At 58.3% G+C, this 19,489-nt stretch overlaps 1 protein-coding gene across 2 annotated transcripts in view; it reads left to right on the plus strand.

Annotated features, from left to right (window-relative positions):
- Nucleotides 1-19,489, plus strand: part of ARHGEF10 (Rho guanine nucleotide exchange factor 10) — a 62,769-nt gene that overhangs the window by 7,773 nt on the left and 35,507 nt on the right. Inside the window, exons 3-9 of one of the 2 annotated variants that reach the window (XM_054720194.1) lie at nucleotides 5,785-5,943; nucleotides 6,570-6,857; nucleotides 8,286-8,349; nucleotides 8,955-9,031; nucleotides 9,677-9,733; nucleotides 15,582-15,745; nucleotides 17,248-17,364. In XM_054720194.1, the coding sequence (XP_054576169.1) occupies nucleotides 5,785-5,943; nucleotides 6,570-6,857; nucleotides 8,286-8,349; nucleotides 8,955-9,031; nucleotides 9,677-9,733; nucleotides 15,582-15,745; nucleotides 17,248-17,364 (926 nt within the window). The remainder of the gene's footprint in view (nucleotides 1-5,784; nucleotides 5,944-6,569; nucleotides 6,858-8,285; nucleotides 8,350-8,954; nucleotides 9,032-9,676; nucleotides 9,734-15,581; nucleotides 15,746-17,247; nucleotides 17,365-19,489) is intronic. The other variant, XM_054720195.1, reaches the window with a different exon arrangement.

A 19,489-nucleotide genomic window follows, 5' to 3' on the forward strand; every position in this document is an offset into this window, starting at 1 on the left:
GTGGATTGAGCGTCGCCCCCTCACCAAGAGGTCACCGTTCAATTGCCGGTCAGGGCACATGAGGTCACCGCGAGCGAGGCCCAGCCTGGCGCCTGGGGTCCTGCCCTCGGGACAGGGATGCGGACGGCAGCGTGCTCTCTGAGGCAGCCGTGGTGCGCTCCGTGCTCCGGGGGACGGACCCAGCTGGGAGGGTGCAGCGGCCGCTCCCACAGCTCCGGGGCCGGCGTCCGTGTGCAGGGACAGCATCCGGGCGTCCAGGCCCCTGGCCCCTCAGAGGCGCTGCGTGAGGCACCGTGGTTTAACGGAAGACTTAAACCTTCGGAGGGATTTCTGTATTACTTTTATTCCATTCTGCTGACTGGGGTTCTACTTGCAGTTCTATTGGGGGGGAAATTAATGTTCGTGGCGGGAAAATATTTGAAACCACTCATCTGCTCATCATTTATTCACTCACTCATTTACTCACTCATTCACGCACTTGTTCACTTGTTCACTCTCTCGCTCACTCACTCATGCACTCATTCACTCATTCACACATTCACTCATTCACTCACTCATTCACTCACTCACTCACTCACTCATTCATTCACTCACTCATTCACTCACTCATTCCACTCATTCACTCATTCACTCATTCACTCACTCACTCATTCACTCATTCACTCATTCACTCACTCATTCATTCACTCACTCACTCATTCACTCATTCACTCACTCACTCATTCCACTCATTCACTCATTCACTCATTCACTCACTCATTCACTCACTCACTCATTCCACTCATTCACTCATTCACTCACTCATTCATTCACTCATTCACTCACTCACTCATTCACTCACTCATTCATTCACTCACTCATTCACTCATTCACTCACTCATTCACTCATTCACTCATTCACTCATTCACTCATTCACTCACTCACTCATTCACTCATTCACTCATTCACTCATTCACTCATTCACTCATTCACTCATTCACTCATTCACTCACTCACTCATTCCACTCATTCACTCATTCACTCATTCACTCATTCATTCACTCATTCACTCACTCACTCATTCACTCACTCACTCATTCATTCACTCATTCACTCACTCATTCACTCACTCACTCATTCACTCATTCATTCACTCACTCACTCATTCACTCACTCATTCACTCACTCATTCATTCACTCATTCATTCACTCATTCACTCACTCACTCATTCATTCTTTGCACAAGTGCCTGGGGAGTGAGCAGTTGGCAGGCCAGCCTCACCCAGGAGATGCGAGGCACGTGGTGAACAGGGCAGCTGTCCTCAGCAGCTCGTGCCTTCCCAGGTGTGACCTACAGAGGCGCTGCCTCCTGTTTGGGGGGTGGGGGTGAGAGTGCCCACGTAGACCTGAGGACACTGGGCACCCCGCTGTCCCCTTCATGGGGCGGGGGGGCGTGCGTTTTAGGGCCCAAAGCTCACTCTTGGCTTCGTCCCGTCACAAGTATTTAGGAGCTGGTTTTGGGCCACACCTTTCGAAGCTCTATTTGTCTAAGAAACAGTTTCCTAGACATCACTTGGGGGGGTGACCTAATCGTTAAAGCTCAGAGCGTGAGCTGTGACGTGGGGAGGCAGGTGCCGGCAGAAGGAGCCGCGTGTGGCTCGGGGGCAGGCCCGCGGTCTGGGCCCGTGCCCGCCGTCCCTCAGACAGGCCTGCGCCAGGGTGCTGGGCGGCATCGTTTCCCTGTGGGCACCGAGAGCTTAGGAGATGGCGAGGGATCTGGGGAGTGGCCTGGACACGTCTGTGTTCCGAGAAGGAGACGGATGGCGCTGACACGCCTTCGCAGCTTCTTTGGTGAATAAGGCGACTCCTTCGTCTCGGAGCCCAAAGCCTTCCCCGCTGCACGCTGCTCTCCGGCGGCGGGACGCGGGCTGGTGGGAAAGGGCGCGAGGGGCGACCACGCGGGGCAGGGCCCCTCGCCCGGCTGAGTCACGGGACTGACACGCTCTGGCCACCTCTGGGGGCGGCGGCCTTGTGTTTTAGCGACGCAGGAGCACCAGGGGCGAGCGCGGGCTTGTGGCGGGAACTTGGGAAAACGCAGGAAAACACAGAGAAAATGCCCGTGACAGTCAGCCCTCGGGTCTCGAACGTCTCCCATCTCGGCCAGTTCGCCTCTCAGCCCGACGCCCTTTCCTGCCGCACCCGTGTGATCGGTCACGCGTCCCTCGGGCGACAAAGGAGGGACGCGGGAGTGGAGCCAGCTTACGGCCTGCCTCGCGTGGTTGATATCCCAGGAGTGTGAGCTGTGAATGTTTGCGTGGGTTTTGACTCTTGTTGCTTCTTATTATTAACTAGAAGCCCGTTTGCACGAAGATTCGTGCAATAGACCTTCATTCACCTGGCTGCCTGCACCAGTTTTCCGCCAGCACCAGGGACCCAGGCCTTGACTCTGGCCACCACCTTCCGCCTTCTTTCAGGGTCAGGGCTTGGCCCAGGGCGGTGCCGCCAGCAGCGATCTGGGCTCCCACTGCTGGCTGGGGTCAGCCGCTCAGCGATTGGAGCGGTGGGAGGCCCCGCCCCTCCCGCCGGCCAGGGTCTGTCAGCCGCTCAGCGAAGGGGGGTGGGGCAGTGCGTGGGGGCTGCCATCTTTAATGGGTTAGTTTGCATAGCACCCTGATTGGCTGTGGGCATAGCGAAGGTACGGTCAATTAGCATATTACCCTTTTATTAGGTAGGATTTTTCATTTTTTACCGTACATTTCCGCTCCTTTGATTAAGTTTTCATTTATAGCTCATGTCCCTTTTGTTTGTTTTTTGGCTTAATCCTCACCTGAGGATATTTTCCCATGATTCTTAGGGAGACTGGGAGAGAGAGGGAGAGACAGAGAGAAACATGGATGTGAGAGAAACACATCGATTGGTTGCCTCCTGCACACGCCCTGACCTGGGCCCGGGCCAGGGAGGAGCCTGCATCCAAGGTACGTGCCCTGGACCAGAATCGAACCCAGGGCCCTTTGGTCCGCAGGCCGACGCTCTAGCCACTGAACCACACCGACTAGGGCTCTCCTGCCCTTTTTGTTTTGAAGTGTTTATCTATAGATGAATCAGTGCAGGAGACGTGTGCTGACAATAAGGAAGGTTAACACGGGGTCAGGTGGGGGTCCGGAATGGACTAATTCCATTCCCGTGATCTCTGATGGGGAAAATGATTTCATTTCGAACAGCCTTCCGGGACGAATTAAGTCCGAGAACCGAGGTCCCGCTGTGTCTGCAGCTCGGCAGAGGCGGCCGCTGTGGCAGTCACTTCAGGGGGCGAGGAGGGAGGTTCGGTCCTCCTCTGGTGGTACAGTGCGCGGCGCCGCCCGGTGGGTCGCCCGGTGGGTCAGGGGCCACGTCACCCCCACCTCCATACGCTCGTCTTCCCGCCCTGAAACTCCGTCCCATTAAACACGGCCCCCCCCCCGCCCCGCCCCAGCACCGCCATCCCCTCTGTCTCCGAATCCCGGCTCCAGGGCCCCGAGTGGGCTCCGTGTCGGTCTCTGCGCTGCCCTCGCGCTGGGCAGTGTCCCCGGGCCCATCGTGTGGCCGCCCGCGGCAGCGCCACCTTCCGCTGCAGGACTGAGGCCCCTCCCCCCGTGGGCGACGGGCACCTTCTGTTTACCCGTTGGCCGGCCCGGACCCGCGGGTGCGCCCCCCCTCGGCGTCCTGTGAGCGCGGGGCACGCAGGCCGTCTGAGTGCTGGCTTTCGGCAGTGGGACTGCGGGTCCAAGGGTGATCGCGTGTCATCACCAGACTGGTTTCCATGGCGGCACCCCGGGCCCAGCCCCCACTCCGTCCCCGTACCCCTTATCTTCTAGTACATGAGCGCGAAGAGACACATTAAAAACTGCGTTCATGTAACTGGTCAGGAGCGCCCTCCATGGTGTCGAGAACCTTCAGCCGCAGCTTCATCGCCCGTAGCGGCTCATTGCAGGGTGTCCTAGCCCCGTGGTCGGCAAACTCATCAGTCCACAGAGCCAAATACCAACAGCACAACGACTGAAATTTCTTTTGAGAGCCACATTTTTTAAACTTAAACTTCTTCTAATGCCCCTTCTTCAAAACAGACTCGCCCAGGCCGTGGTATTTTGTGGAAGAGCCACACTCAGGGGACCAAAGAGCCGCATGTGGCTCCGAGCCGCAGTTTGCCGACCACGGTCCTAATCTGAAAGACGATCTTTCGTCATGAGAACCTCCGGTTGTTTCTTAAAACTGTCCTGACACTCGAGTCTCGTAACGCCTTCCAGTTGTTTCCTGAAGACAATGCTCAGCGAGGGATCCGGAGGACGCCGGGCGCAGGGCTCTCGGGTGGCAGCTGCCGCGGGAACGGCCGCACGCACACGCTGCTCAGAGTAACGTGCTCAGGGTACCCTCCGGGAGCCTTTCTGGATCCCCGTTCAGTGTTTGTCACCGTTTTAAAGCACGGGAAGCTGGGGGACGTGTTCTCGAATGTCCCGCGGGTCCCGTGTGCCACGGACAGTGGGGTGAGGCTGCCCTGGGTCCCCGCCACCGACTGCCGAAGGCAGGGGAGGGCGGGACTCTGCCCCCCTTTCCCGGCCTGGACCTCCCTCCTCACGCCCTGGGGAAAGGAAGCGTCTGCTTCCTCCTGGAGAGGAGACGCGCTGGGATGCGCCCTCCCCCCAGGGCTGGCGGAGCAGGAAGCGGCCTCCGGAGGGGCTGCTCTGGTTGTCACTGTTTGTGTTTTGTTTATTTTTATTGACGTCAGGGAGAGGGAGGGAGAGGGAGGGAGAGAGAAACGTCCATGATGAGAGAGAATCACTGGTCAGCTGCCTCCTGCACGCCCCACACTGGGGATCGAGCCCACAACCTGGGCCTGTGCCCTGACCGGGAATCGAACCGTCACCTCCTGGTTCCTAGGTCGATGCTCAACCACTGAGCCACACCAGCCGGGCTGGAAGTTCGTACCTTTTGATCCCTTCACCCATTTCTTTTTAAAGAAAATATTTATACATTTAATCTTTAAGTGTTTTTATATGTAACACACACAGGACACAGGCCAGCATGGAGGCTTGCAGTGCCATTGTGCACCCTTTCAATTCCAGGAATGTATTTTCCCTACAAACTTTTAAAGAGAGCCCGCTCTGTGATTTGGGATTGCGGCCACATAGTCCGCGGGACCTGTGGTTTGTGCTGTAAAAGCCGGCACGTCCGCAGGACTTTGCCCTCCCTGCCTCCCAGCCTCCCAGCCTCCCAGCCTCCCGGCCTCCCAGCCCCCCAGCCTCCCAGCCTCCCGGCCTCCCAGCCCCCCAGCCTCCCGGCCTCCAGGCTTCCCGGAAGAGCAGCCTGGACAGAGCTGCAGGGGGTGGTGAATCTTGAGGCCCAGGTTCCACCCGAGGGTCCTTGTGTCCCAGGGACAGGAACCAGGGACTTAAATGCCCCGCCCCCTGTGGTCCAGCGCCCGCTGGGATGGGAGCTCCCCTGGCTCTCAGGGTCCGGGGGTGGGGGGGTGGGGGGGGGGTGGAGAGAGTGCCCACTGGCTCTCAGGGTCCGCGGGGGAAGGACTCCGGTGAGGAAAGTGCCCGTCCTTCGTCTTCCTTTCCCAGGGGGAGCTGTGGGTCCCATGAGAGGAAGTCAGAGCCGCCGACCCCCAAGCCCAGCCCCGAAGGTCTCCCCCAGCACAGGGGCGGCCGGCACCTCGAACCCAGCCGTCTCTGTCCGGAACGTGGAAGTGGCTTTGCTGGTCATGCCTGTGACCACGTCATCTCTCTGGTCATGCCTGTGACCACGTCATCTCTGTTAAACTGCAGGAAATGAAGTGAAATACGATACGAACAATAATGAGGAGGAGGAGGAGGAGGGAGAGCAGTTCGAGTTTGACAGCGGAGATGAGGTTCCAGAAGCCGACAGAGGAGCCCCGGGCGCCCCCGAGGCCGGGCACGTGGGAGCCGCCGCCCCCACCAGCTCCGGTGAGTGCCCGGTGGCCCCTCGGACCCAGGCCACCACCCCCGCCCCCCCCCCCCCCCCCCCCCCACGGCAGGAAGGGCCCGCTGGGCCGGGGCCCTGAGGGAGGTGTGCCTCTGTGATGTGGCGGGAGGTGGAACGACGGCATGGAACCCGGGCCGCGTGCATTGGAACCCACGCCGCTTCCAGACTGTCAGTCTCACCCGATGCCCGCTCTTCACCTCGTCACGGGGCGGGACAGGTGCTCCTGGTGTCCGATGGGCACGGCCTCGTCAGGTGCCGCTGCCGGCGGGGAGCGGTCAGGCTGCTGCTCGGGAACCCGACGCAGGACTTGACCTGTCGGCGCCAGGCGGGGCCGGCTGCTTACCGCTGCCCGTGCACGGGTCGGCCAGCCTTGCTTTTCCTGTAACAGAGCCTCTCACCAGGCCACGGGCCCTCCTGCCCCAAAGTTCACCCTCCCCGAGGTCGGGGGGTGCACCCTGCACGCCGTCTGTCTGCCCAGAGAGGGGCCCTCCAGGAGCCCTGGCGCTGGGGGGGCGGGGCAGGGGCGGGGGGGGGCGGGGCAGGGGGGGGGGGGGGGGGGGCGCACTGCTGCCTGAGCGCGTGGGCCTGACGCTGGGTTTGCCTCCAGGAGGGGAAGACGGGACGGGGACCGACCTGGGCGCGCCGGTGGAACCGACCAAGCTTGGGGCCCCAGCGAGAGTGAACCCCTACTCCGTCATCGACATCACGCCCTTCCAGGAAGAGCAGCCCGCGCCCCCAGACCCCGAGGCCGAGGAGGAGGGCGTGAGCCTGCACGTGCCCAGCGGGTACTCGGTGCCCGTGCCCTGCGGCTACGCCGTGCCCTCCAGCCTGCCCGCGCTCCTGCCCGCCTACGCCAGCCCCGTCATCGTGCGCGCCGTGTCCCTGGACGAGGAAGGTGGGCCCTCTCCCTGCACCGCCGCCCCGTGCGAGACGGACTTCGTGTGCGCACGCGCGTGAGTGTGCGTGTGTGTGTGTGTATGTGTGTGTGCAAGCACGGAGGTGTGGCTGTCTGTGTGAGTGTGCACATGAGTGTATACATGTGTGGAAATGTGTGTGTACACGAGTGTGTGTGTGTAAGAATGCGTGTGTAGGTGAGTGTGTGCATGGGAATGTGTGTGCTCATAAGTGTATGTGTGCATGAATGTGTATATGTGTGTGCATGACTACATATGGTGTGTGGGAATGTGTGTGCACGAGTGTGGAGTGTGTGTGTGTAGGAATGCGTGTGTAGATGAGTGTGTGCATGGGAATGTGTGTGCTCATGAGTGTATGTGTGCATGAATGTGTATATGTGTGTGCATGACTACATATGGTGTGTGGGAATATGTGTGCATGAGTGTGTACACGTGTGCATGAGAGTGTATATGTGCGTGTGGCTGTGTATGTGTGAGTGTGTGCATGAGTGTATACATGTGGAAATGAGTGTGTGCACGAGTGTGTGTGTGTAGGAATGCGTGTGTAGATGAGTGTGTGCATGGGAATGTGTGTGCTCATAAGTGTATGTATGCATGAATGTGTATATGTGTGTGCATGACTACATATGATGTGTGGGAATGTGTGTGCATGAGTGTGTGCACGTGTGCATGAGTGTATGTGTGAGTGTGTGTGTATGTGTGAGTGTGTGCATGTGTGAGAGCAGGGCAGGTTTGGTTGTCCACTATCACCAACCTAACACCCCGCGGACCAGTGGTTTTATCGCTCGCTTTACCCAGCGGCCAGGTAAGTTTCTCTCGAACGAGTACAGAAAACGTTTTACATGCATGTTAAAGGCACGCTTTAAATTAAATACCCGTTGCATTTGAAGTTATTTATTACGTGTTCTTACAAGCTCATATCTCTGAAGTACGAGACTTCGTAAGCACTGTGTGATGTGAAAACACGAGAACGCTCGTGACCCGTCCGCAGCGTGTTAGCATTTCGCCTGCAACTCCCCGAGGACGCCCTGCAGACACTTCCAAACGCATCCCATCCCATTTCCGGGGAGACGTACGGAGCGGCGGGGCCTCACGTTCCCTGTGAACTCCCTCCCGGGAGAGCCGCTGGGACCGAGGGTCCTTGTGTCCCAGGATCGGGACTTGTTGGGGTGCCCTTTTATTTCTGGCTGTTTCCGACGGCCCTGGGACATCGCTCTGTAGTGTGACCCCACGTGGAAGATATTCTATCTGAACCCTAAAACACCTCGAATCCATCACTCACCCACCTTCCTGCTAAGATACGCGATCGTTGGTCAGAAACAAGGAAAGGAGGAAATCATTTTAGGGGTGAAGATCAACCTGCATGTTTATCGGCCTCGAGCAACACGCGTTCTTTTCTCTCTTGGCAGAGACGCCCGAGGTGGGGGAAGACGGCCAGTGCAACTGTCTGAGTTCCGAGGACCCAGCAAACAGGTACCGAGTGGCTTTTCCAGGGCGTCCTGAGCCACGACTGGCCCCTGGCGCCGAGGGCCGGGGGGCCGGTGCGCGGAGGTGCCGGCTGCCGGGCCCCCGCGGCTGCTCACCGCTGTCCGTCAGCCTCTGCCCTCTCGTCAGGGCCCCCACGCGGGTCCCCTGAACACAGGACGGCAAGACGCTCGTGCTGTTCCGTGTGGGAGACGAGCGATGAGGCCGCAGCCGAACGGAAGGAGCCGGGCCGGCCCAGCCTCCCTCGGGGAGGCGCGCCGTGTGCGGTGGTGTGACAAAGGCTCTTAGGACCCTTGGGTGGGAAGGAAAAGATTGAACTTTGTTTAAGCCCGATTTCACCGGAGTCCTCCCAGCTGGTCTACTGACTGGCCTTTCCTCTGCTCGGGGTGCCCAGGGGAACCCCTCCTGGGCAGTCTCCCCTCGCCCCTCGAGCTGGGCGTTCAGCGGTAGGCAGAGCACGCGGAGCCTGGGAGAACCCGGGCCCGTGGGGGGAACGCGCCGCGGGCACGCGTGGGGGCCCGTGTGCTTCGGGGACCGCGGCAGCGAGGGCGGGCAGGACGGTCTGTGGGTGACGTGCCGTTTGCTCTCCGCAGTGAGGACCGGGCCCAGGCCGGGGACAGCGCCCTCGCCCGCTGGGTGGCCGATCCCGCCAACACCGCCTGGATGGACAGTAAGCCGCCGCCCGCCCGCCAGGGCTGCCCCGCCCGGGTCCTCGCCGCGCCCGCGCTGGTGCCGGCTCAGCCCGTTAGCCTCGTGCCCTGCGTCGGGGCTAAAGGTGATGGCATCCGCCACGTGGCTCCAGGTCAGGGACTGACCCGGGACCCCCCTCCTTTTCTTCCCGGTGTTGCTTTGTGGCCTGTGGCCTGGTGGTTGGTTTCCACGTGGGAGCAGTGACGTGTGGCGAAGTCCACGTCACACCGCCCTTTCCGACAGCCGATGACTCTCCCACGTCGCGTGTCCTCCACGACCCTCCACAGCGCACCCTCGGGACTTCCCCACGGAGCTCCCCACAAAGCTCCTGTGGGGATGCCGCCAGCCGGTCCGTTTGGAGGAAGCGTGTCAAACTCGCGGCCCACGGGCCACATGCCTCGCTTATCCGGCCCGTGTTAGCCTTGGGGTTTGACACGCTTGCTTTAGAGGGATTTCCTTCACCCCCAGGAACACGCCCGGCCCTCACCATAGTGCTCACGCTTGGCAGGTGCCGTGTGCCCGCGCCGACGGCCGCGGGATGGCCGGCTCCCTGGGGACCGGGCCCTGCCCCGGGAAGTGCGCTCGGCGGGTCTGGCTGTCCTCACCGGTCCCCCTCTCTTTGCAGACCCCGAGGAAGCCATTTATGACGACGTCCCGAGAGAGGAGTCGGACTCCGAGCCAGGTGGGACTCCGTCCGGCGCTGCGTGTCGGGAGACGGTGGGCCGTCTCTCCCGGGCGTGCAGATGCCGCCTGTACACACTCCTCTGCGTGTGCTGGGTGTGTCACGTCCATGTTCTCTGTGTCTCACAGTGTCTCGCTGGATCCATGTGGTGGGCGCACCTGTGTGCGTTTACATCACAGCACTTCATAGAGGGTCGGTATCTTTTTTTTTTTTTAATATATTTTTATTGATTTCTGAGAGGAAGGGAGAGGGAGAGAGTGAGAAACATCAATGATGAGAGAATCGAGAATCATTGATCAGGTGCCTCCTGCACGCCCTGCACTGGGGATCAAGCCTGCAACCCGGGCATGTGCCCTTGACTGGAATCGAACCTGGGACCCTTCAGCCCACAGGCCGACGCTCTATCCACTGAGCCACACCGGCTAGGACCAGAGGGTTGTTACCTTAATTTCCCTAAAGAAGCAGAAAGAGTTGAAATATGAAAAGTATGAATGAAAAGGTCGGGAACATGTAGGTGAGATGCTCCAGCGCACATCTAATAAATGAGAAAATAGAAGAAAGGACTAAGAATGTTCTAGAATTAAAGGAAGACACAAGTTCCCAGATGGCAGAAGTGCGGCTTCGGAGTGGGCCACGCATCGCCCAGGCCACCCTGGGCCCGTGCAGGTGACGCTGCGGCACCGCGTCCCGGAGAGCCCCCGACAGGCCGCAGGCCGGCCCGGTGCCCACGAGGAGCCGTGATTCGGGAGGAGGGGCGACGTCTCTGGCTGGGGGGCGGCAGGGTGGTACGCGCAGAGCGCCGAGGAAAACCCGCCGTCTCTACCCGGCTTTCCACCGCCGGCCAAAGCAACCTCTTAAAGAAGAGATGGAGACGGAGCTCTCCCACGCACAGACTCTGAAGAAACAGTGTCGTTCCTGTTTCAAGGAGAAGGATGCGGAACATAATGGGGAGCGGAGAGAACAGTGAGCAAATAAACCGACAGGTCAGTGCGTCGTCGGAACGGCACGAGTCGGCAGCGAGCGGAGCCGGCAGCGAGGCCGACCGTCCGTGCGGTGTTCAGGAGAAGCGTGTAGACGCTGGCTTTTCTGTGACAGGCCAGGCCTGCAGTTCATGGGTTCCCGCTGAAAGGCCAGAAAGAGAGGAGTTAACTTCAGGATTAGTGGAGCGACGCCCACACTGGCAGCCAGCAAGACAGAGTAAAGTGAGAGCACGGCGAACGGCGTGGCAGGAAGATGGCAGAGTGAGCCTGGTGTATTGCTACTCACAGCAGATACTAGAGGCCCGGTGCACAAAATTTGTGCAAGAGTACGCCTTCCTTCCCCCAGCTGCCAGTACCAGCTTCCCTCCGGGACCCAGGACCTGGGCTTCCCTCCGCCCCGGCGTGTCTGGAAGGTCATCCAGAAGGACGTCTGATCTAATTAGCATATTACACTTTTATTATTATAGATGATTGGGCTCCAGTCACCAGGAACAGAGGTTCCCAGGTTGAATAACATAGCAAAGCCAGACATGTATTATGAGAACTATGTAAGGACACAGGACATTGGTATGTAAGCATTTGTACGTAAAAAGGAATGTAAGACAATGCTAACCACTACATAGCCAGTACAACTGGATAATATATGGTGTGTTAGCTATACAACACGACTAGATAGAGATTCCTCTACAAGAGAACGATGTCACAGTTCTGAATGTGTGTGCATCCAGCAACATGGCCTAAAGCATGTAAAACAGCCTGGCCGGTGTGGCTCAGTGGTTGAGTGTCGACTTATGAACCAGGAGGTCAATTTCCGGTCAGGGCACATGCCCAGGGTTGTGGGCTCGATTCCCAGTGGGGGTCGTGCAGGAGGCAGCCAATCAATTCTCTCTCATCATTGATGTTTCTATCTCTCTCCCTCTCCCTTCCTCTCTGAAATCAATAAAAACATATTTTAAAAAACCAAAAATATATGTAAAGCAAAATGTGACAGATCAGTACATAATTGTGTACCGATGACTCGAAAGACACACATGGAATCCTGAAGCGAATAGGTTCAGAACGCACAGCTTTTCAAACACCTGGGCGCTTCTGAAAACTGACTGCGTAGTCGTATGCCCCAAAGCAGATGTTAACAAACGCCAGAGAATTGGTGTTCAGGCCTCATTGCTCGCTGAAAGCCTGATAGAGCAAGGAAAAAATAAGCACGCACATTTGAACATCAAAAGTCACATGACCTGGCCAGTTTGGCTCAGTAGATAGAGCAGTAGATAGGCAAACTCATTAGTCAATAGAGCCAAATATCAACAGTACAAGGATTGAAATTTCTTTGGAGAGCCAAATTTTTTAAACTTAAACTATATAGGTAGGTACATTGTTATTAACTTAATTAGGTTCCTCCTAAGCTGGCCTTTGCTAAAAACTCAAGGGGCCAAAGAGCCGCATGTGGCTCGCGAGCCGCAGTTTGCTGACCACTGGGATAGCGCATCGGTCTGCGGACTGAATGGTCCCCAGTTCGTTCCAGTCAAGGGCATATGGCCGGGCTGTGGGCTCCATCCCCATTAGGAGGTGTGCAGGAGGCAGCCAATGATTCTCTTTCATCATTGATGTTTTTTCTCTCTCTCTCTCCCTCTCTGAAATAAATTTTTAAAAAGTCACATGACCACACACACCCCATGGCCAAAGATGAAGTTAGAGTGGAAGTTAGGAGATGTTTTAACTTGAATAATAATGAAAATATTATATAAGAATTTATAGAGTGGATTTAGAATAGTTAGAAATTAAAGAGATTATGGCATCTGCTAAAAAAACAAAAAGAATGAAAAATAATGAGCTCAGCATCCGACTCGGCAGAGTCAGAGGAGGGGAGGGAAGAAGTAAAAATGACACACACACTGGAACCAGGAGACAGAAAACAGAAGAGAGGACCCACCAAACACAAGCGTGATTCTCTGAGAATGCAGAGCAGGAGTCCCCTGTGAGGACACGTGTGTCATTGCCGTGGCGTGTCCTTCCCAAGTCAGAGGGGCCGAGGTGATAGAGTCCTTTCAATCCGGGAGCAGATTATTTATAGTCTTATTAAGCCATTGACCCATCCATCTATCTACCTACCCTTCTATCCATCTACCCTTTCATCCATCTACCCACCCTTCCATCCATCCACCCATCTAACCATCCATCCATCCATCCACCCACCCACCCACCCATCTAACTATTCATCTACCCTTCCATCCACCCACCCTTCCATCCATCCATCCATCCATCCATCCATCCACTCATCCAAACACTCATCCATCCATCCATCCATCCAACCATCCAACCATCCATCCATCCATCCATCCATCCATCCACCCACCCATCTAACTATTCATCTACCCTTCCATCCACCCACCCTTCCATCCATCCATCCATCCATCCATCCATCCATCCATCCATCCACCCACCCACTCATCTAAACATCCATCCATCTAAACGTCCATCCATCCACACATCCATCCATCTAACTCTCCACCCATCCACTATCCATCCATCCATCCATCCATCCACCCACCCACCCTTCCATCCATCTACCCATCCATCCATCCATCCACCCACCCACTCATCTAAACATCCATCCATCTAAACGTCCATCCATCCACATATCCATCCATCTAACTCTCCACCCATCCACTGTCCATCCATTCATTCATCCATCCATCCATCCACCCACCCTTCCATCCATCTATCCATCCATCCATCCATCCATCCAACCATCTATCCATCCAACCATCCATCCATCCATCCATCCATCCATCCATCCATCCACTCATCTAACCATCCATCCATCCATCCATCCATCCACACATTAATCCATCTAACCACCCATCCACTATCTATCCATTTATCCATCCATCCACCCATCCATCCATCCATCCATCCATCCATCCATCCATCCACTCATCTAACCATCCATCCATCCCATCCATCCATCCATTCATCCATCCACCCATCCATATCCATCCATCCATCCATCCATCCATCCATCCATCCATCCATCCATCCATCCACCCTTCCATCCATCTGCCTATCCATTCACCCATCTAACCATCCATCCATCTAACCGTCCATCCATCCATCCATCCACCCATCCATCCATCCATCTAACCACCCATCCACCATTCACTATCCATCCACCCACCCACCCATCCACCCACCCACCCATCCATCCACCCACCCACCCACCCATCCATCCATCTACCCATCTACTATCCATCCATCCACCCAAAACATTTCTATCCCTTACATTTATCTAAACAAAAAATTTCCTCATGGGAAGGTCTCTGACCAACAGTCATTGGTGTGACTATGGATTTCGTGTTGGTGTGACTGTGGATTTCGTGTTGGTGTGACTGGATTTCGTGTTGGTGTGACTGTGGATTTCGTGTTGGTGTGACTGTGGATTTCGTGTTGGTGTGACTGGATTTCGTGTGTTGGTGTGACTGGATTTCGTGTGTTGGTGTGACTGGATTTCGTGTTGGTGTGACTGTGGATTCTGTGTTGGTGTGACTGTGGATTTCGTGTTGGTGTGACTGTGGATTCCGTGTTGGTGTGACTGGATTTCGTGTTGGTGTGACTGTGGATTTCGTGTGTTGGTGTGACTGTGGATTCCATGTTGGTGTGACTGGATTTCGTGTTGGTGTGACTGGATTTCGTGTGTTGGTGTGACTGTCGATTTCATGTTGGTGTGACTGGATTTCGTGTTGGTGTGACTGTGGATTCCGTGTCGGTGTGACTGGATTCCGTGTCGGTGTGACTGGATTTCATGTTGGTGTGACTGTGGATTCCATGTCGGTGTGACTGGATTTCGTGTCGGTGTGACTGTGGATTCTGTGTTGGTGTGACTGTGGATTCCGTGTCGGTGTGACTGGATTTCGTGTTGGTGTGACTGTGGATTCTGTGTTGGTGTGACTGTGGATTCCGTGTCGGTGTGACTGGATTTCGTGTTGGTGTGACTGTGGATTCTGTGTTGGTGTGACTGTGGATTCCGTGTTGGTGTGACTGTGGATTCCGTGTCGGTGTGACTGGATTTCGTGTTGGTGTGACTGTGGATTCCGTGTTGGTGTGACTGTGGATTCCGTGTCGGTGTGACTGGATTTCATGTTGGTGTGACTGTGGATTCCATGTCGGTGTGACTGGATTTCGTGTCGGTGTGACTGTGGATTCTGTGTTGGTGTGACTGTGGATTCCGTGTCGGTGTGACTGGATTTCGTGTTGGTGTGACTGTGGATTCTGTGTTGGTGTGACTGTGGATTCCGTGTCGGTGTGACTGGATTTCGTGTTGGTGTGACTGTGGATTCTGTGTTGGTGTGACTGTGGATTTCGTGTTGGTGTGACTGTGGATTTCGTGTTGGTGTGACTGGATTTCGTGTTGGTGTGACTGTGGATTCTGTGTTGGTGTGACTGTGGATTCCGTGTTGGTGTGACTGTGGATTTCGTGTTGGTGTGACTGTGGATTCCGTGTTGGTGTGACTGTGGATTCTGTGTTGGTGTGACTGTGGATTTCGTGTTGGTGTGACTGTGGATTTCGTGTCGGTGTGACTGGATTCCGTGTTGGTGTGACTGTGGATTTCGTGTTGGGGTCGTTGTGGATTCTGTGCAGCACCAGGGGCCTCAGGATACAGACGGGGCTGAGGTGTCAGAGCTTTGGGAAGCCCAGGCATCTCCAGCCCCCCAGGTCCCACCTGATGCCTCCCGGAGGGGCAGCCCCGAGCCTGCCCCGCCCGCTGCCTTTCTGAAGCGCTCCCCCTGCCACGTGGTGAAGTGAGGCACCTGCAGGAATCGGTAGTGGGTGAGGTGTGCGCTCCTAACTTCATCCTGTGCTTGCGCCTCAGATGAGATGATCTACGACGACGTCGAGAACGGAGACGAGGGCGGAAACAGCTCCCTGGAGTACGGATGGAGTTCCAGTGAGTTTGAAAGTTACGGGGAGCAGAGCGACTCCGAGGGCAGGAACGGGGTCCCCCGCTCCTTCCTGCGCAGCAGCCACAGGAAGCAGGTGTGTGTGCGGCCGTCGGTTTACGACACGTACCCGGGCCAGCCCGTGCGGTGCCAGCTCACGGGACGAGTAAACGAGTGTTTTAGGGTGCCGGTAGGCGGCTCGAGGCGAGCACAGGTATTGGCAGAGGAGAAGGGGCCGACATCACGGCAGCGGGGAACGCACATGTGGAACGCAGCCCCTCAGAGGCCTGGGAGAGCTGCTCTCCTGCGTGTTTCAGAAAGCACATCGCCGTCCTCTGGACGATCGGGTGTGCACAGTGACCTGCCCTGCACGCTGAGATGGAGCCGGGCCTGCCAGACAGTGCGACCCGCTGTCCCTCAGGGGCGGTGTGAGTCCGGAGCCCACCACGAGCAGGAAGACGTAACACAGACCACGTGACAGGACAGGCCCCGAGCTGCCCACGACCACGCTGGAGGGGAGTGTGTGTGTGACTCTGACCTCAGGGTCCAACAGGGGATGCAGGGATTGAGGCGTGGAGTCTGGGACGGGGCGGAGGCAGGTCTGGTGTGTGAGGTCCCGGGTTGCCGTGGTGACTGGCTGTGCCACGTCCACTCTGGTTGTTGGGGTTTGGGCTGTTTTCAAAAGGGGTGCTTTGTTCTGACGTCTGCAGTGATGTTAGTGTCCTCGTGTACTTTCTGTGGAGGTTGGGACGCAGCCCATGTGTGACCTGGTGGGTGGGACAGACGCAGCCCGTGTGTGACCTGGTGGGTGGGACAGACGCAGCCCGTGTGTGACCTGGTGGGTGGGACAGACGCAGCCTGGGTGTGACCTGGTGGGTGGGACAGACGCAGTCTGGGTGTGAGCTGGTGGGTGGGACAGACGCAGTCCGGGTGTGACCTGGTGGGTGGGACAGACACAGCCCGGGTGTGACCTGGTGGGTGGGACAGACACAGCCCGGGTGTGACCTGGTGGGTGGGACAGACGCAGTCTGGGTGTGAGCTGGTGGGTGGGACAGACGCAGCCCGTGTGTGACCTGGTGGGTGGGACAGACACAGCCCGGGTGTGACCTGGTGGGTGGGACAGACGCAGCCTGTGTGTGACCTGGTGGGTGGGACAGACGCAGTCCGGGTGTGACCTGGTGGGTGGGACAGACACAGCCCGGGTGTGACCTGGTGGGTGGGACAGACGCAGCTTATTTTTATTTTTTTAAAATGTATTTTTATTGATTTCAGGGAGGAAGGGGCAGGGAGGGGGGATGGAAACACCAGTGATGGGAGAGAATCACGGATCGGCTGCCTCCTGCACGCCCCCCACTGGGGATGGAGCCCGCAACCCGGGCCTGTGCCCTGACCGGGAATCCAACCCTGACCTCCTGGGTCCTAGGTCAGCACTCAGCCACGGAGCCACGCCGGCAGGGCTGCACTCACTGGTGTTTATTTCTGAGCGTTGTGGGCCCTCGGGGCTGGCGGCGTGGTGTGGGTTCCGGGAGCCCCTCGGGGTCAGAGTGTCGCCGTTCCCAGAGGAGCGCCTTGTGAAAGGATGTGTCTCTCTGTGCTCAGCTGTCCCACGACCTGGCCCGGGTGAAGGCGCGCTATGAGAGAAAGATGAGAGAGTTGGTGGCCAGCACAGTGGGCGCGGGGGAGATTCAGCAGCTAAAGCAGAAGCAGGAGCTGAAGGTAGCGTGGGCCCCTCCCCACCCGCTGGGGTCCCCCGGGCCGCCCAGACGCTCAGCAGCTTCCGGTCCAGCTGGGGGGCCATTTGCCTCCCTCTCTCTCCCTCTCCCCCTCACCGCGGGCGGAGGGGTTCCTAGAGGCCCCGCAGGTGGGCCATCCCAGCCCCGGAAGGCAGGGCCCAGCCCCCTGCAGGTGCCCCCGGCAGTGGGGAAAGACAGTGGCTTTTCCATAAACCTGTCGGCGAAGACACAGGAGTGGGGTTATGATTACTTTTCAGTGACTATTAATGGAAAACGTTCAGTCCCCTCAGCGTCCCCGAGTCCTGCAGTGAATACAGGTACACAGCCCCGGTGGACGGCGGCCCGCGGCTCCATCCTTGTCCCGAGCGGAGCGGCGTCCGGAGACCCGGGTGTGAGGGGCTGGGTTTGGACGTGTGACGGCCACCAGTTCCTTGAGATGTGTCTTATTTATTTTTTTATTTGTTTATTTATTTTTAAAAATATATTTTTAAATTGATGTCAGAGAGGAAGGGAGCGGGAGAGAGAGAGAAGCATCAATGATGAGAGAGATTCATGGATCAGCTGCCTCCTGCACGCCCCCCACGGGGGATGGAGCCCACAACCCGGGCCTGTGCCCTGACCGGAAATCGAACCGTGACCTCCTGGGTCATGGATCATCGCTCACCCCCTGCGCCACGCCGCCGGGCCCTTGCGCTGTTTTAAAGGCCCTTGTCTCATGCAGCTTCCTTCAGTCCGGCCTCCTCCCCTGTCCTGTGGCCGTGGCCGTGTGCTGAGTGCGCTTACCTGGAAGTAGACGTCTGCTTAGCATCGCCCCCTCCTCCCCCGCGCTCTGTGCCCAGTGTGTCTGTGCCGGGGGCCGGGAGCAGGACCAGGGCCCGGAGTCAGGAGGCTCGCTTAGGGTCAGGCAGGTCCCGCGGGTGGCCGGTCTGGGCAGGGCCGTCCTGGGCGAATCCAGGGTCCGGCGGGTTTCCGGGCCGCCCACTTAGCCAGCGGGAGCGTGTGAAGGTGGCCGGGTCCACGGAACGGTGGACGGTCGGTCGGGAGCGGCAGGGCCTAGGGGAGCCGGGCACATGGGCAGCCTTGGCGGTGGGTGTGTGGGTACCTGAGGGCCGGCTGGCTCCTCCCTCTGGCCGGACACGGAGGCTCTCCTCACCTGCGGTGCCTCCCCAGCTCCGGGCCAGGCCTCCTTGTCCCTGCACATGCAGGGTGGTGGCAGGGGGATGGGGTGGGGAGGGGGGGCTAAGGGAGCGGGTCAGCCTCGGACGGACGGAGCCAAGACAGGAATGGGCTGAGACGAGGCATAGCGGCCGGGTTGGGGGAAGAGAGTGGGGTTCGGGGCCATGGCGAAGGGAAGCCTTGGGGGTGTCGGGCGCACTGTGGACGCCGTGGTTAGGGACGCCCAGCTGCTCGCAGGGTGGACGCGGTGGCAGAGGGGTCCTCCGGCTGCCGGAAGTGGGGCCCTGTTGGGCGCTGACGTGGTTCAGTTTCGGGGGTGAGCGTGGTCTTGCTGGACAGTTTTGGGAAGGCGCCTGAGGCTCGGGGGGCGGGGGTGTGTGTGGGGGGAAGGGCTGCGGGGACGGTGGGGCTGGAGGTGCAATGGGTGACCTCACCCGGAAGCCGCTCCCCGGGGGGCGGCGGGGGGCAGCCTGCTCACACCGGAGCCCCAATCCGCAGACACGGGGGCAGCCCCGGCCGGTCTGGAACGCCAGCCGCTCGCACCTGAGCTGGCAGCGGGGCCCGGGCCAGCGCCTCTTCGCTCGGTGCACAGCGGGGCCTGAGGCCTGCGGGGTGCTGGCGGGAGGCAGGCGGGCGGGAGCCCTGGGCGGTACCTGAGCCTCTCCACCGGGACCAGGGAGGCGGGTCGGAGGGCCGCTCGGGAAGGCGCTGGGTCTCCCGTCAGAGGCCGTCGAGTTTCTCCGGAAGAAGCCCGGGTCCCCAAGGCCAGCCCTCAGACGTGAGCCCTCTAAGGAACCAGACACGCTCTGCCGGCCGCTCTGAGACGCTCGCGGGGAACGCGGTCAGTGAGGCCCACGGCCGGGGCGTGCCTGTGGCCTCAGGTGTCCGCAGAGGCGTGGAGGTCGGCCTGGTCCTGCCCCCTCCCCTCTGTC

The sequence above is a fragment of the Eptesicus fuscus genome, chromosome 8, assembly GCF_027574615.1.
Source record: "Eptesicus fuscus isolate TK198812 chromosome 8, DD_ASM_mEF_20220401, whole genome shotgun sequence".
Classification (NCBI taxonomy): Eukaryota; Metazoa; Chordata; class Mammalia; order Chiroptera; family Vespertilionidae; genus Eptesicus; species Eptesicus fuscus.